The 16,515-nt window shown below is 45.5% G+C and overlaps 1 protein-coding gene across 1 annotated transcript in view; it reads left to right on the top strand.

Moving 5' to 3' along the window:
- erf (Ets2 repressor factor) overlaps positions 1-15,533 on the top strand; it is a 33,388-nt gene extending 17,855 nt beyond the window's left edge. Inside the window, exons 2-5 of the mRNA XM_068710854.1 lie at positions 4,727-4,961; positions 10,653-10,765; positions 13,359-14,233; positions 14,444-15,533. Of these exons, the coding sequence (XP_068566955.1) occupies positions 4,727-4,961; positions 10,653-10,765; positions 13,359-14,233; positions 14,444-15,130 (1,910 nt within the window). The 3' untranslated portion in view covers positions 15,131-15,533. The remainder of the gene's footprint in view (positions 1-4,726; positions 4,962-10,652; positions 10,766-13,358; positions 14,234-14,443) is intronic.
- Positions 15,534-16,515: the final 982 nt, after the last annotated feature.

Consider the following 16,515-nt stretch of genomic DNA (forward strand, 5'->3'; position numbering starts at 1 on the left):
TTTTGTTGCTAGGAGACGGCGTGTCTTAGGAGAGGCTGAGCGAGGGAGGGAGGAACGGAATGAAAGAGGAGAGAAAAGAAAGAGGTGGCAGTGGTGTTGAGGGGGAGAAAGGCGGAATCTGTGAAAGCTGAACGGCGAACGTACAAAGCGATGAGTCAGCAGGGACATCTGCAAAACGCGCACACACACACACACACACACACACACACACACACACACACACACACACACACACACACACACACACACACACACACACACACACACACACACACACACACACACACACACACACACACACGCGCGCATGCATGCGGTGGGCATGGTTGCTATTCCGGCGTTCTTTGTCTGTGTGCTCTGTGCACCCACGCATGAACCCACTTACCTCTCCACACTAACCTGTACTATGTGTGTGTGTGTGTGTGTGTGTGTGTGTGTGTGAGGGAGATATTAGCTCGCCCACTTAGATTTAATCCACTCCTGCTGTTGTGATGCGTCAGCCTGTGTGCGCATATATGGAAGTGTGTGTTTTTTTCCGACAATCACCAGTGAGCACCCCGCTGTACAGCAGCGTGTTGCGTCTGTGTCACGCCGCCTAAACCCGTCCCCACCGACAACAGCCTCATTGTGTGCTTCATGAGTCATATGCTCGTACCCCTTCAGTAATCTGCCTTCAAATGGCTATTATCAACTGTCACAGCCAGCTTGTCCGTCTTTTGGCTCACTCTCCGAGCACCACAGGAGATCAGATAGCAGCATGTGGTTTATTAGACCGTTTTCAGGATGCGATTGTCTCCTCCTTAAAGTTGCTATCAGCAACTTTCTTTTTCGTGTTGGTTTTGACCAGGCGGCAGCCACCGGTTCTAAAAAATAAAGCCGATGCTGAAGTGTCTGGAAGCTGCATTCTCTCTAGTGTCCATCAGGGGGCGACTCCTCTGGTTGTATAGAAGTCTATGAGAAAATGTCTCTACTTCTCTCTTGATTTATTCCCTCAGTAAACATTGTAAACATGAGTTTATGGTCTCAATCTCTAGTTTCAAGTCTTCTTCAATACAGCGTGATGTTCATTTAGTAAATCATGGTCCATTTAGAGTCAAATAGAAAGCAGAGTATGCTTTAGGGCGGGGCTACACAGTGATTGACAGGTCGTTACTAGAGACGTATACAGCGTCTCTACGTCACTCCCCCGCAGTCCAAATATGGTCACTTCCGTTCACTAGGTGCAAAAGGCCACGATGGCGACGGCCAAAATGCGGAATTCGAGGCTTCAAAACGGCATTCCACAAAGCAATGGGTGACGTCATGACGATTACGTCCACTTCTTATAAACAGCCTGTAGTTTTGACAGTCCCCTTAAACAAAGTGTTAGTATTGTCAGGCTGTTTTTGGTGTCTGGACGCTAAAACGTCACAGCTGGAATCTCTTAAATCTATCCTAAGGGGGAAACAGATTGTAGTTACCCAACTTGTGTGCGTGTGTCTCCGTTATTTAGCCAGATGGTGACCTCCATGCAGTGTCACTCACGCAATAATTGGAGTGAGGTTGCTTGCTAAGTTTAAACTCCCCTGACAATATGGACAGTTTTTCATGCACTAAAAACTTCAAAAATCTGGTGTGTGTGTGTGTGTGTGTGTGTGTGTGTGTGTGTGTGTGTGTGTGTGTGTGTGTGTGTGTGTGTGTGTGTGTGTGTGTGTGTGTGTGTGTGTGTACTGTATTGTATTGTATTGTAGACACATGGTATTACATTTGGAAGTGTGTCTTTGTGGCTTCCTCTCTCTGAGTATTGTTCTCACTTTTAGACGCTGTATTACTACTACAATAACTACTGCTACTTCTGCCCGTACTTCCTCTAGTACTACTACTACTACTAAGGATTAATGACATTTGCTAAGAGGCAGCTGAACTTTGCACACCTGATAGTGGACTTCGGTTTCCCCGCGTCCGTCCTGGTTCGTTTTTCCATGACTCGCTCCATTTACACCTGCTATTAAAATGTCATCTGTATCTGGATAAGGAAGAACGTGTGTAAAGGCCCGCTGGACGTGCACGACCACTGTGGTCACGATCTGAACATCGGCAGAGCCGGCCATTCCTAAATGCAGTTCACCAGAATTCAGACGGCGTTACTCAATTTTCTTTCTTTTTTTTTCTCTCAAGAAAGCACCACCCATGTCGGTAGGAATGTCGTGACTCACTCTGGAGTTTTGTCGCGTCAGCTTCACAGAAAGACTGATCGTTACCACCAGTTGTCTTTAACTGATCCGCTGTGAGGGAAGCATTCAAAGCAGCTACAAACACTGTAGCAGAGAAAACTATAAAAAGACTCTCGTTGAAAAGTCAACATCACACCTAACAGTTTTGTTTCATTTATTTTACTATTTCCCAACATATTTCTATCAAAGCATGCAGTACAGACGTTGAGAGCAAATATTTTGTAAATGGAAAAGTCCTAATTGATTTAATTACCATCTGGGCAACATATTCAGATGCCGTTCACTGTACTCTGGGAGTTAGTTGGCAGCTGTCTTTTTTTTCCAACTCTTATTCTCCCGTTTTATGCCGCCTTGAGTCGCTGGTACTCGTTGCCTCTTTCTCAGAATTTGTTTATTGATGAACAAGATTGGCGGAAGTTGGGGTTCATGATTTTAACTCGGATGTTTCCATAATGAAACGTCTTTGTATATTATCTCATATGTTGTTACAATGTCATGATCCTGTCACGTTTTTTGATGGGAAAAGTAGAGATAACTTAAAAAGCTGAATTTCTTTCATACTTTATTTTACAAAAATTAGCAAACAATGGATTTTATATATACAACATTTTTCCAAGTTGTCACAAGTGTTACCACTATTGAGGGGGGGGATTTTCGAGTTCAGGGGGTTAAAAATGTTGCTTTGCACGTTGCTGATATGAATGGAATGAAATTAATGACCCGTTGGATATTTATATTTAGATGCGGTGTCATAATTAAACATAATGTCAACCTTAATATTGAAATGGCACACGGATTAAAAAGAACATTTAATATGATATCGTATTCATAAAGGTTGCGGACCCCGACATAAGATGGTGTTTTTGGACCCGGATGCAGAATTATTCAACAACTTCCGCTTTGTATCGGCAAACATTGTGTCATGTGCCGTCACTGCAACTTGGGTGGAAAGGCCTCGTCATTGTTAAAAGTTCACCGTCACTGTTCTATGGCCATGGCCGACTTTGTCGAGTGTGGGAAACTGATTGTAACCGTGGTACTTAGGATACTGTGTTTCTTTACACTTGCACAAACACACGCACACAGAATTCTGCATTGTTATATTGTGCCCACATGTTTCCCACCCTTTGCTTTCTCAGCCTGATTGCCAAGACACATCTGGTCCTAATGAGGTGTGTGTGTGTGTGTGTGTGTGTGTGTGTGTGTGTGTGTGTGTGTGTGTGTGTGTGTGTGTGTGTGTGTGTGTGTGTGTGTGTGTGTGTGTGTGTGTGTGTGTGTGTGTGTGTGTGTGTGTGTGTGTGTGTCTCTATGCCTTCGCTATGCAGCCTTTCAGCCCGACCTTGTGTTGAAGTGGTGTTGAGTCTTTTACTGCCACCCACTGCTTTACAACGCAAAGCCTATACTTTTCACTGTTGGATAATAGTGTGTGCGCTTGTGTGAGCGTGCGCTCTGATAGTAGTTATAAAACCATAGCTTGTGTTTTGTCTGCACATATCTCAAGGCCTGTTAATCTGTTTGAACAGCGCTGATTTTGCAGCTTTGATGGCGATAGCGGTGGAGTTTTGATGTGACTGCGGTCTCTGGGAACAGATTGAGTTGAAATGCTCACGACCAGCGTTGCTGGAGGCACTGGTTCCTCTCTGCAACGAAATGTAACGAGGATTACAACGTTCGCTTTTCATCCTTGAACCTGTGATTCCCAAAATGTTCACAAATGCTCAGCCAGTGTTTTCCTGCATGCACCATCTCTCTTACACCTGATTCAAGTGTCTGCGGAGTCAAGCCAAACTACAATTTGCATATTTGTGTGCTCCCTGCTCTCCTCGACACGTTTTCAAATAGCAATTTTAAACTATTTTGGTTGAAAGAGGGCAGGTAGTTTAACCAGGTTAAGAGATACACTTTAAAAAAAAAAATTGATTTGAGAAATATTTATTTTTGTCCACATCCTGTCTCAAAGTGCTCCTACCATTACATCACTGAAGTGTAACATTGTCTTTCAGATCCAGGACTTTTCATACCAAACACACAGTAAAGCCCTGACTATAAGCTGTTAACTAGGTTAGGTTTAACTCCACTAGAGTCAATTCAACTTTTAAGAGTTTAAAGCATATTTTGTTTGGGATAATATTGTGAATCGCAATTATTTTGACCAGGATAATTGTGACATATCGTGCCTAAAAGAGACAACAAACAACTTTAGAAGGATAAAGGACTATCGTAAAGATGCTTGTCCTGGAAAAAAAACTTTCAACTGACCCGGAGTCAGTGGAAACCATCAGAAATTCAAAATGTTATCCTCCTACTTTATTGTAGCCTCCCACTGCAGATTCAGACAGTGCCGAGGAAACTTATGGTATGGAGTGTTTATGGCTTATGTGATCGCTCTCAAAGAGAAGACTAGACAGTGTTAAAGGGCTGGAATAAGCCTGCTCTTGTTGTGTCCATCCTGTCTTTCGCCTCTGTTGATGATCATCCAGTTCTGACACCCTCCTCTCTTCCCCCCCCCCCAGGGTTTGCCTTTCCGGATTGGGCCTACAAGCCCGAATCAAGCCCGGGCTCCAGACAGATCCAGCTGTGGCACTTCATCCTGGAGCTGCTGAGGAAAGAGGAGTACCACGACGTCATCGCCTGGCAGGGAGACTACGGAGAGTTTGTGATCAAGGACCCAGACGAGGTGGCCCGCCTGTGGGGGGCCAGGAAGTGTAAACCGCAGATGAACTACGACAAGCTCAGCCGTGCTCTCAGGTGAGACTGAAGCGGATAAAAAGACAGCGTCTCCACACTTAAGCACAAATGATGTTTTTCAAAGTCACATGGCCACAAGGGTCCAAGTTAGTTCAATTCGACCCATGTCTGTGAGAGTCCATGTGGGCTTTACATGCCAACAAACAACACAGGAAACCTAACATGTCCAGCCATAGCTTGTCATTTCCCTCCAGACTGTCACACCACGCCTCCGAAACTCTGTTCTAAACCAGAAACGGTTCTAAATTAGTTATTTTTTTGCCGGTTTGGAGCTTGAACGCACCATAATGGAACCGAATGGAACCTCTGTAATTTAGCCGTTAGCTCCGTCATTAGCAGTACTGTGCTAGGGAGAAACTGTCGACAGAAGAGCAGTCCAAGACTGACCGGCTGCTAACAGCTAGCGTTAGCTCTCCTCTTGCCGATTTCAACGGATTTGTTGTTCACAGTGTAGCATTGCGAGGGAACGGCCACTAGGAAGCATTCATTCCGATCTCCTTCTCGTACATTTTCACTGGATATCGGCTGCTAATAACGATCACATTTCTTTTTTAACTACCGATCACAGAGTTTACTTGTCCCAGGCAAGGGCGCAAGCTTTAATGTCGAGCCCTGCTACTACAGAAACCAACCTTCAAACTAAATCTTTTAAAACCTGATTGACCTCACATCAGGAGCAGAGCTGCAGAGCTGCAGAGCTGCAGAGCTGCAGAGCTGCAGAGCTGCAGAGCTGCAGAGCTGCAGAGCTGCAGAGCCGGGTCTGCTGACACTTGTTGATATATTGACACCAATGACAAAAACGGTCTTTTCTCGGGTCCTTGCTTCAGTCTGAAAGGTATCAGCCATCCTTAGTTAGGCTAGTCTGTACTGATGCTAATACTTAGCTTCATATTGAGGTCGTGTGTCTTTGATACCAGAGGAGTCCGATAATGGCAAAGAGCCCAGACGGGTCGGTCTTAAGTTACACGAGCTGGAATCCTGTTCTTTTGCACTTCAGATGAACTGGTCAGTGAACCATTCAAGACGGATGTTTTTTTCTTTAAAAATCTATTTTCTTTTTAGTGTAAGATAACAGTTCAGCGGCGGTTAAGGATAACTAGTGTGTCCATTCACACACACACACACACACACACACACACACACACACACACACACACACACACACACACACACACATCAGAACTGAAACAAAACCTTTCTTCTTCAAAGGTTTGCTTCATATTCATTTTGTTTATATTTTTCCTAAATACGGTTTCACACACTTAATCTTCCAAGCATCAACTTTTGGTTGCCAAAACTGAAAATATGGTTGTCAGTTTAAGTCATCACCTTCATTTTGAGGAATGAAGACGCATGAAGTATAACATGGCTGCTTTGTAAGTCTAGCCCTGTTGTGTAATGTAGGAGACTTTGACGTTTAACTTGTTTTTCTTTTTTTAAATTTCTTATTTCTCTGATACATTTGACCTCAAGTACAACAGTGTCAAATGTGTAGGGTTTATAAAGGGTTTGCTGTTTAGTCGTGAATGAGCTCCTGCGCTTCGTGCTGAAACTTGAGGCTGACGGTAGATTTAGAAACACACACCTTCACCCTCTGTGGAGCACATGTGGGATGCTGCGGGGCTTTATTTAGCTGCCAGTCTGTTCACACACACACACACACACACACACACACACACACACACACACACACACACACACACACACACACACACACACACACTCTCTCTCTCTCTCTCTCTCTCTCTCTCTCTCTCTCTCTCTCTCTCTCTCTCTCTCTCTCTCTCTCTCTCTCTCTCTCTCTCTCTCTCTCTCTCTCTCTCTCTCTCTCTCTCTCTCTCTCTCTCTCTCTCTCTCTCTCTCTCACACACACTCACACACACACTGCTAGTCATCAATGTCGCCTCCTGTTTTGTAGGTTGGTGTGGGTTATAGTTTGCCATGGTGATGACTAGTTACACTGCCTCATCACCACACACACACACACACCCACGTTCACACACACATACACTTAACACCTTGTTGTATGTCAGCCCTCCTCCAGCCCATCTGTGTCTTGTTTGTTGCTTAAACCTTGTTTTGTCTTTGCTGCTGTTGTTTATTTGTTTAAGTTCCTTTTTAAAAGGGACATTCCGTATAAACACAGAGAGAAGCCATGCAACAGGTGTAATGTGTATATAATACAACGGTTCGTATGATATCCTACAAAAAAAATGCCATTTTTGCAGTTTGCATTACAAGCGAAGAGAACAAGGAAGTTGTGCGTTTGAGCGTCATCCAGAGCGCAGAGATGGAGCGAGGCGGAGACTAGAAATCCAAGTTGAAATGGCAGGCTGTAGTTTTAATCATCCGCTTTCTGCTTCCATATAGCAGATATAGCTATATAGCTATATACTAACGCACATGCTGAGGAATGTATTGCTTCAATCAACTACATTTACCACCAAAGCTGATTGGACCACCACATAAAAAGGTGGCAAATTGTTCCATTGAAGAGGGAATCAATCCCATAAAGTTTTCACAGTAAATACCCAGTCCATTTATTAAAGGAGCAGCTATTTTCTTTTTGGTCTCAGTAGAGTGTTTTACATCAAGGAGCAACTTTGATGCGAACGTCGTTTCTGTGGTTTGCGAAGCTTTTTAATGTGAACCGAGGGCTGTTAATTAATTCTGAAGTTCTCTCTGTTAGATGTGAAGTCTTTGATTGATGCTTCTCTCCGTCTTTGTAGTGCACATGTGTGTTTTCATTCATGCGTACACACTACACGTGTGTAGAGATGTATGCGCTTCTGAGTTTGGATCTCAAGCACACATTTACTCACGTACACAACACATAGAGGCCGAGTCTATACAGTGAGAAGTGCTTTCTAGTTTCTTTTTCTTTTAAGGAAGTTCAAATGGTCTTCAAAGAGCAGGAGGCCTGCAGCGAGGCCTGGGCCCGGCATGTGAGACCGGCTGTCCCATATTGACTCAGCACTGTGTGTGTGTGTGTGTGTGTGTGTGTGTGTGTGTGTGTGTGTGTGTGTGTGTGTGTGTGTGTGTGTGTGTGTGTGTGCACTCACATGTACGTTCTTGGCCTCTTCCACCCCGACTCGTTCAAAGTGCCGTCCATCCGTCCACACGTCTGTGGACATGATGTCCTTCCAGCTCTTGTTTTGCGACACACACAGGCCGCGATTTTATTAACACCCACTCACAAACTTCCTAGAGCGTGTGTGTAGTACACTATTGTTTGGAATTATTTTTTCCGGCAGGCTTTTTTGTGTTTTTCCATGTATGCGAACGTGTTAATTTCGACCTGTACAAAGTCTGCAAGAACTGAACCCCAGCGCACATTTAAGGGCTTGCCATTTTTCTTCCATTTTTTTGTCCTTTTTGTGAGACTTACCTTACATTCTTCACGTCAACTGTATTTCAGGAGGAAATAAATATTTTCATTTCCCTTGGGATTACATAAATTATCATCATATCTCACTAAGAGCCACTCGAAGAGTAGAATTCAAATTCATTCTGTGTATGCTCGGTAGGTTTTTGTCATTACTTGTATATGTTTTTTTCGTGCCTGCTGCATAACCGTGTGTGTGTGTGTGTGTGTGTGTGTGTGTGTGTGTGTGTGTGTGTGTGTGTGTGTGTGTGTGTGTGTGTGTGTGCGTAGTAGCCGTCTCTATCAGAAGAGGCCCTTCACTCATTGAGTCATTGAGGAGCTGGATGAGCTCCTGGTTGACGTCAAACACACACTTCACGTTGTTGTGCATTGTACCGAGCTCCAGTGACTAATACTCAGCTGGGCACGGCTTCATCAGTGTAACAAATATTATGTCCGTTATTATTGTGTTTTTTTTCACTGTGTGTGACTGATCGTAGGAAACTAATCATTTGCTGTACTGTAAGAATCTTATCTTGTTTACATCTTGGCTTTTTTTTAGGGCGGTAATGGTGCACAGAATTTAGTTTGAGGTTTGTCATTCATGGTTTTTGTAGCTCTGTGGAATGGCAAATACAGGATTTAGACAGCATTTTGAAAGTATTCCCTTTAATAACATAACGGGTTTACGTTTTGGATTATTGAGTTTGTATGAACATTAATCCACCTCACAGATATGTAATTCTATTCTCTATTTACCATCATATTTTATTCCTATAGTTTTATATTTGTAACGATGGATCTTATTTTTATATTGTGTCTGTTATATATATGTAGCCAAAATTAGGCGGATGGATTTATCCAGAAACGTGGAGAACGGCTCTATTGTAACTAATTGACAACAAGAGACATGTTTACAACTCCAGCAAATCCATATTTTTATGGACAAATTTAACCACTGAGCTCCTCGAGCCCGACTGGAAATGATGCATAATGCATTACGGTTCCCAGAATGAAGTGACCAGTCTCTGCTGAATGAGAGACGCTGATTTATTAGTCTTTATGTTCAGAAATATGAATGCGGTTTTGGTCCCAGAGGGCCATCGGTGAGTCACACGGAGCCATTTTATCTTCGGGATGAGCTGTCAGCGGCTCGCTATTCACTCCTCTTCATCGCTCTGTGTATCGACGATGACTAATGGAGCCGCCTGGGTTTGAGCAAATCTGTCAGATCACAGTGAGATTTTGAATCCGACCGTGTGTTCACATTATGAGCAGCTTGTTAAGTTGCTTGTGCACTGAGTAATGTTGGATTAGCATGCAGGTAGTGCAACAATTTGGTTTCTGTAATACTACAGTGTTTTTATCTTTTAATATACTGTCGCCAAATAGCAAACACCAATTCATTAACATTCATCTTAAAAATCTCAGTTCAGTAGAGGTGGGAATCGTCTCACGTGAATCATCTCGCGTACATAACTGAAAACTTTCCAAAAATGTGCATCTTAAGAGGAAATGGTGCAGAGTTACAAAATCATTTCACCTCAGGTTGATAGACCACCTCAAGGTGTCACTCAGAGAGAACCAAGACATTCTGATGTAGCATTTCAAAATTAAAGCCCTTCAAAATCTCATGCATGAGCTAACTTCAATGAGTATTATTGAAGTATAGTACAATGAGTATTACCCATAACCACAAAATATAATGTAAAAAGTCAAATCTCAGAAGGACAATCTCCACCTGCTTCCTTTTAACTGGCTAACGTATTAAATCATGTGGAAATGTAAACATTGGTCCATCTGGTCTGCAGGCCGCAAATCGTTTTGTCATGGAATTTAAAAGAAGTTTTGGAAAAATAAATCACCCCAGAAAGTTTGGGGGAAGTCATGGAAATTAGCTTCACAAACACCTAAAAAGCATATGTGGGTCAGTTAGGATGGACTGGTTAAAAAACACTTTAATGTTCGGGCAGATCAGTTTTTCACTGTGTGGGTTAACATCAGACTCCAACCTTTTTTACTCACATTTCTTATACACTGGAAATCTTGGAGATGTATTAGTAAAAGTGTAGAATGAATCCTGTATAGAAAGCCAAACGTCTTGATTGCTCATGTAGGTCATACAGAGGCGTTTAATACGTATTTATTTTTTTTGATTGATGAACTGTGAGCTGTTTTGTTTCATGCAGGACAAATGTTACTTCAGTCCATAGTCTCAGCTGGAGAAAACATGCATGATAAGTGGACTCATCCATGCTGATGAGAACCGTATTTACAACTGGTAACTCTCTGGGAGATAACTCTCTTGTCTGTCCTTCACTCTTTAGATACTACTACAACAAGAGGATCCTCCACAAGACCAAAGGCAAGAGGTTCACCTACAAGTTCAACTTCAACAAACTGGTGCTGGTCAACTACCCCTTCATCGACATGGGCTCAAGTACGCACACTCTCACATTTCTGTACCCGATATCCCAGTTTAGCTCACCGCTCAAGGTGGTGTGTAGCATCACAGTGGAGACGTTACCTTGTGTTGTGTCTAACCTGTGCTGTGTCTTTCTTTTTCTGCCCTGATAACGTCCCTTGGGAACTCAAATTCCCGGTTATTTATAGTTTTGATGAAAAGAATGAAATTACACTCGACAGAAAGGAGCCGTTCAAGGAGCGTAAGCTCTCGGGGCAGACGCATTGTTTTTGGCCTTCAGGTGTTTGAATTTGAGGTCCCTGTGTTTGTGTTGCTGAACTTATCTTTGAGATTGAAGAGCTAAAATAACCACTGAACACTTAGTGGTGCAACAGATCATAAAACTCACGAATCAGATCAAGGAGCAAATCTAGCTTTTAGAGATCCCTGATCACGTTTTTTTTGCCACTGATACTAATTGATGATCATTGATGATCCACATTAGCAGATACAGATCCCTTTGTTGTTTGATTATAGCAGCTGGTTTTCAAGGCTCCATCCAAAATGTTATCCTTTTACTTTGTTATAGTCCTCTATAGTGTTTTATCTTCATAAAAACACACAATTCAAAGGAAATAAAAGATTGGATTTTTACTGATTAAAACAAATCTTGTCATTTTAATGATGTATTATGAGCTGCTTAGAGTTAGTGTAAACAGCTCATAATTCATCTCTAATATCTATTTATGTTGCTGTGAAAACATCTCCTTCAAACATCTGGATTCATTCAAGTTTCTCAGCAACACTACATTTGACAGATTACATGTGAACACATCATGATAACGTAATTTACCTTCACCAGTACTCATTTTCACTGAACAGAACCTGAACGCATCATAATGTAACCAAACGAAACCTTTGTTCATTAGCCGTTAGCGGTGCTGCTAATGTTACTAGCTCTCCTATCAATTTAAACAGGGATTGGTTGTTTACAATGCAACATTATCAGAGATAAATGAAGTCCTGATCACATATTTTACTGAATATTGTCGGCTAATGATTGTCAGTAAAACTACGAACGGATCACGGGTCGACAGTGCTCCACTACTTGTTAGCTAAGAACAGAGTTTTTGATGCTACGACACTTTTCTTAGCATTACAGAGAGCCAATCATGATCTGATATTTTGCTGTGATTTTGTTTCAAGACATTCAAATGTTGTATGTGAAATTTAGTGTAGCGGGGGACCAACCAGTTATAGGTTATAGGTACAGAGCTGGAGCAGCTTTGTTGTCAGCCCTGGTCCCAATCTACACACTGCATTTAATATAACCCAATCATTCGAGAGCTTTTTGGAGGCCAACCCAGGAGGTTAGCATCACACTGCTTTCCTCGGCAAAAAAGCCAATGGAAGTTTTCAATTGGATTTATGATTACTGCAGAAAATAAGCTCTCTGGCAAACACCGGCGTGTGATACTTACAAGTTCTGTTCATCAACATATTGTTCACGAATGAACACCACTTTTATGATTATTTTTTTTAACTGTAAACAAAATCGGTAAAAGTAAAAAGCTATAACGTTGGGCTATAAACGAACTGTGTAAACGTAAAATGTCATTAGCTTGTGTTAACCACAGACCTTTTCTTCAGACATCTTACCAAAAATTTCCATTGACTTCAAGATGAGGGAACCAGAAGGGCAAAAGTGCTTAAATCATTTCCTGGTTTTATATCTCTATTAATATCAAGTATGTTAACCCTCAGATACCATTCTAGTTGAAGTACAAATCCTATACACCAACCCCTTCTTGTGGTGTGAGCATGTATCTGCCTGTCTTCTCAGACGTCAGTGTGCCACGTCCCAGATTATCCCTCTCCTCTCCTCTCCTCTCCTCTCCTCTCCTCCCTCCTCTGAAGTCGTCTCCCGTTCTGGTCCCGGCCACCCAGTGTAAACAAGGCCCATATGGGAGCGTTGGATACCGGGTGACATAAGTGCGGCACGAAACTTTAATTATAGCCTCCGTGTGATGTGGCCCACACACATGACATGTTGTGATATGATGGTTTCGTACGACGGTCACCCGCGCGCACATGCCCACGTCAATCTGGATTGATGGGCGAGCGCAGACGCTCACAAACATACACATCAGATAAACACACTTCTTCAACTCATCATCTCTGACACACATGGCTGTGAGACACACACACACACACTCAGCAGTGCTGGAAAAAACAGAGGAACCCAACCCATGTTTGTAATGGCAGTAAGAGCGACTTTTCCAATATTTAATTCTGGCACGTGCGCGGATGCCAAGAATTTATTGCCGTGCCACAGTCTCTCTGGCAGGAGAGAGAGAGGGAAGGGGTTGAAAGAGAAGGGAACTTGTGGCTTTGAGTAACCCAGTGTTTTCTTTCTGTGTGCCTGTGACCCTTTGGGTAAAATAGTTTGAGTTATGGGAGACATGTGACCCACTCTCATTAGCTACTTTTCCCTTTTCTCCTCAGTTTAAAGGGCCACTTGACCTGCTTTCTCCTCCCATCCTCCTTTTTCTTCTTTTTGTTTTTAGATCATTTACATTACATTGTGGATTTGAAACTAATCGCCCCTCCCCTCTTTTCCTCCTCACAGGTCGTGTCCCTCAGAGTGCCCCCCCAGTGCCGACCGGCAGCAGCCACTTCCGTTTCCCCCCCTCCACGCCGTCGGAGGTCCTCTCCTCCAGCGAGGAGCTGCGCAGCCCGGGCATGTTCAGCAGCGTGGCCCGCCGCATGGCCCGCGGCTCCGTGAGCGACTGCAGCGACGGCACCTCCACCAACTCGGAGCTGGAGGAGGCCGTGGGGGCCGACGAGCGAGGCGTGGGGCCCGACAGGGCCTACAGGGGCCTGCTGCCTCCGCGTCTGCCGCACGAGTCTCTCTTCAGGATCTACCCGAACCCCGGGCTGACCAGACATGGCCCCAGGGTCCACCCGGATTCTCTGTCTCCATTCCCCGTCTCCCCGCTGCCTGGCCCCGGGGGTCTTCTGTCCCCGGCCCTGTCCATGACTCCCACCCCGCACCTGCCCTACACCCCCTCTCCCTCCATGTCCTCCCCCATGTTGGGTTCCCACTTCTCCTTCAACCCGGAGGACATGAAGCACTACCTGCAGGCCCACACCCAGTCCGTCTACAACTACCACCTCAGCCCCCGGGCCTTCCTCCACTACCCCAACATCATCATCCCTCAGCCCCACCGCCCCACCCTCGAGAAGCCGGCCACCCATCACCTCCACGGCCCGCCCTTGCCGCTCTCTCATTCGCTCGGCCACCTGCCAGGAGGCGGGGAGGATGGGCCGCAGCACCCGTCGCCGTTCAAGTTCAAGCTGCAGCCGCCGCCGCTCGGGCGCAAGCAGAGGGATTGTGGGAGCTCATTGGCCTCTGCTTCCTCCTCCTCCAGCCAGTCCTCCTCATTCACAGGGTCTAGTCAGATAATCAACTCTGCCTTGGCTGCAGGGCCTCCTAAGATCAAGGTGAGACTGCTAACACTAACACACACACACACACACACACACACACACACACACACACACACACACACACACACACACACAGGATGTGATGGTTCTACTTAGGGATGGTTCAGGGGTTTCGGAAATGCCTCTCAATCATTTCTAGCATGACTAACATCTGGCTGGAGTCATAAATGAAACGTCATCCTGTAAAATATTCTTTCTCTCCAGGTGGAGCCCATATCCGACATCGAGTCAGAGGAAGAGGTGGAGGTGACTGACATCAGTGAGGAAGACGAGCTCAATCAGAACGACCGGGATGACGACGGCGACATCTTCACCCCGACTGCTCGCCACCATCACCATCAGCTCAACAACCATCACCATCAGCTAAGCAACCATCAGCTCAACAACCATCACCATCAGCTAAACAACCATCACCGAGCCAGCGGGAGCGGTCTCTCCGCCCAACCGCACGGTATCCCCGACGATGACCCCGACGACGACGAGGAGGTCTTCAAGACCCCCGCCACCCCTCCCGTCGGCAGCGGCCCGGCCGTCCTCCACCCGGTCACCCTGAAGAGCGAGCCGGGTCAGGCGGCTCCCATCAGCCCCGGGGGCACGCGCTGCATCCCGCTCAAGCTGCGCTTCAAACGCCGCTGGAGCGAGGACCAGAAGATGGAGGCAGATGGCGAGCGGGACGAGGCGGAGGACAAGAAAGTAAAGGCCGAGGGAGAGGAGGAGCGGGAGGGGAGGAGAGAGGGGGCGGGCGGGAGAATGGCGGGGGAGGTTGCGACCGGGGGTGCGGGAGGGGTCATTTTGGGGTTGATGCTGCCGCCGCCTCCCACCCAGCGCAGAGCGAGCTCTGAGCTGCAGAGGGCCACGGCACAGCTGTCTCTAGAAAACACTGGCTGCTGAGCATCATGTGCGCGCGCACACACACACACACACACACACACACACACATAAACACACACACACACCTCTCTGAGTCTTGTCTACAAACGTTATAGTTTTTGACCATAATGCCTTTTGGCTTCTTGATGGCACTAGTGAACGTGAGCAAAGTGGAGACAGTAACTGACAGGTGATGATGTGAACACACTAATGTCTGAACATGTATCATGTGTAGGAAATAATGTTTTCTGTGCAACGATTAAAAGAGCCGGGCACTTTTTGCTGACCTTAAATTACTCCGCACAAAACCAAATATTTCCCCGCACATGTTACAATGTTCACAAGGTAGCGAAGAACAAGATGACACCATTATCACCGCTCCGGTTCTGTCATCGTTGCAGCGTCGCCCCCCCCCCCCCCCCCCCCCCCTTCTGTCCCACCTTCGTGCACTCCTGTGGTCAGTTCTGTCGACACGCTGCCGCGAGACGTCACAGCCAGCGGTAAACCACGACACCACAGATGTGCCTGTGTGGCCTCTGATGTGCTGCAGGGCTAGACCCTTTACACCCCATCAAACACCAACACAGCAGTATTCTTAGAGATAATCAAACTCCCCCGTTTTCTAACATGAGAACAGCTCAGAGCGCCAGTTAAATCCAGGGGGGTCACCTGGCATCACACCTGTGCCCTCCTCCTCACATCACCGCTCCCCAACAACAGACAGACAGATCCTGATGTTACGGGAAAAAAAAACAACTTTTAACAGCCCTGATGGAGATTACAGAAGTGTCTCTCGGTCCACGCCTGTCATCCAGCACCAAGGCGTAGTGAGGGGGAGAAAAGAAAAGGAAAAAAAGAACCGTGACCTCTCTCCGATGGATCTCTCCGACTGAAGAGGGAGATTAGGAAGAGCTCTCCAATCAGCGCCTTGTCTCCAGGAAACAACTCGGACACTAAGAGGCCGCATCAAGCCGAGTGGCCTCTTCGTCCTCTTCGTCTTCAGCTCGTTCACTACAGTGTATAGAGACACGAGACGAGGGTGGAGTGTCACATCTTGAGGACGGTCGAGCTGCGCCCAGAGGAAGATTGACCTCTGACCCGCCAGGCATTAGCATTTGTTAGCCAGCAGATGGACGTGGGCTCCCACTGTACAGACAAAAGGTCTCTGCAGAAAAGAGCCGGATCTTTCTCTCCTTTTTCTCTTTGCTTGTCGAGGAAGCAGCGACTAGAAAGGCTGTAATTACAGACACACTTAATTCTGTATGCGTGTGCTTGGTGGACTCAAAGCTGGTGTACAAACAACCCCTATCAGGATACAGGGGGCGTCTTCAGCTGGTCCTGCCCGACTTCACACACTCTTTGAGGGGTTTTGGATCTTTGAGGTATTTTTTTTTAATCCCTCTAAC

This window comes from Cebidichthys violaceus, unplaced genomic scaffold (assembly GCF_023349555.1).
Source record: "Cebidichthys violaceus isolate CVI_PGR_0920_01 unplaced genomic scaffold, fCebVio1.0.p SCAF_16, whole genome shotgun sequence".
Taxonomy (NCBI): domain Eukaryota; kingdom Metazoa; phylum Chordata; class Actinopteri; order Perciformes; family Stichaeidae; genus Cebidichthys; species Cebidichthys violaceus.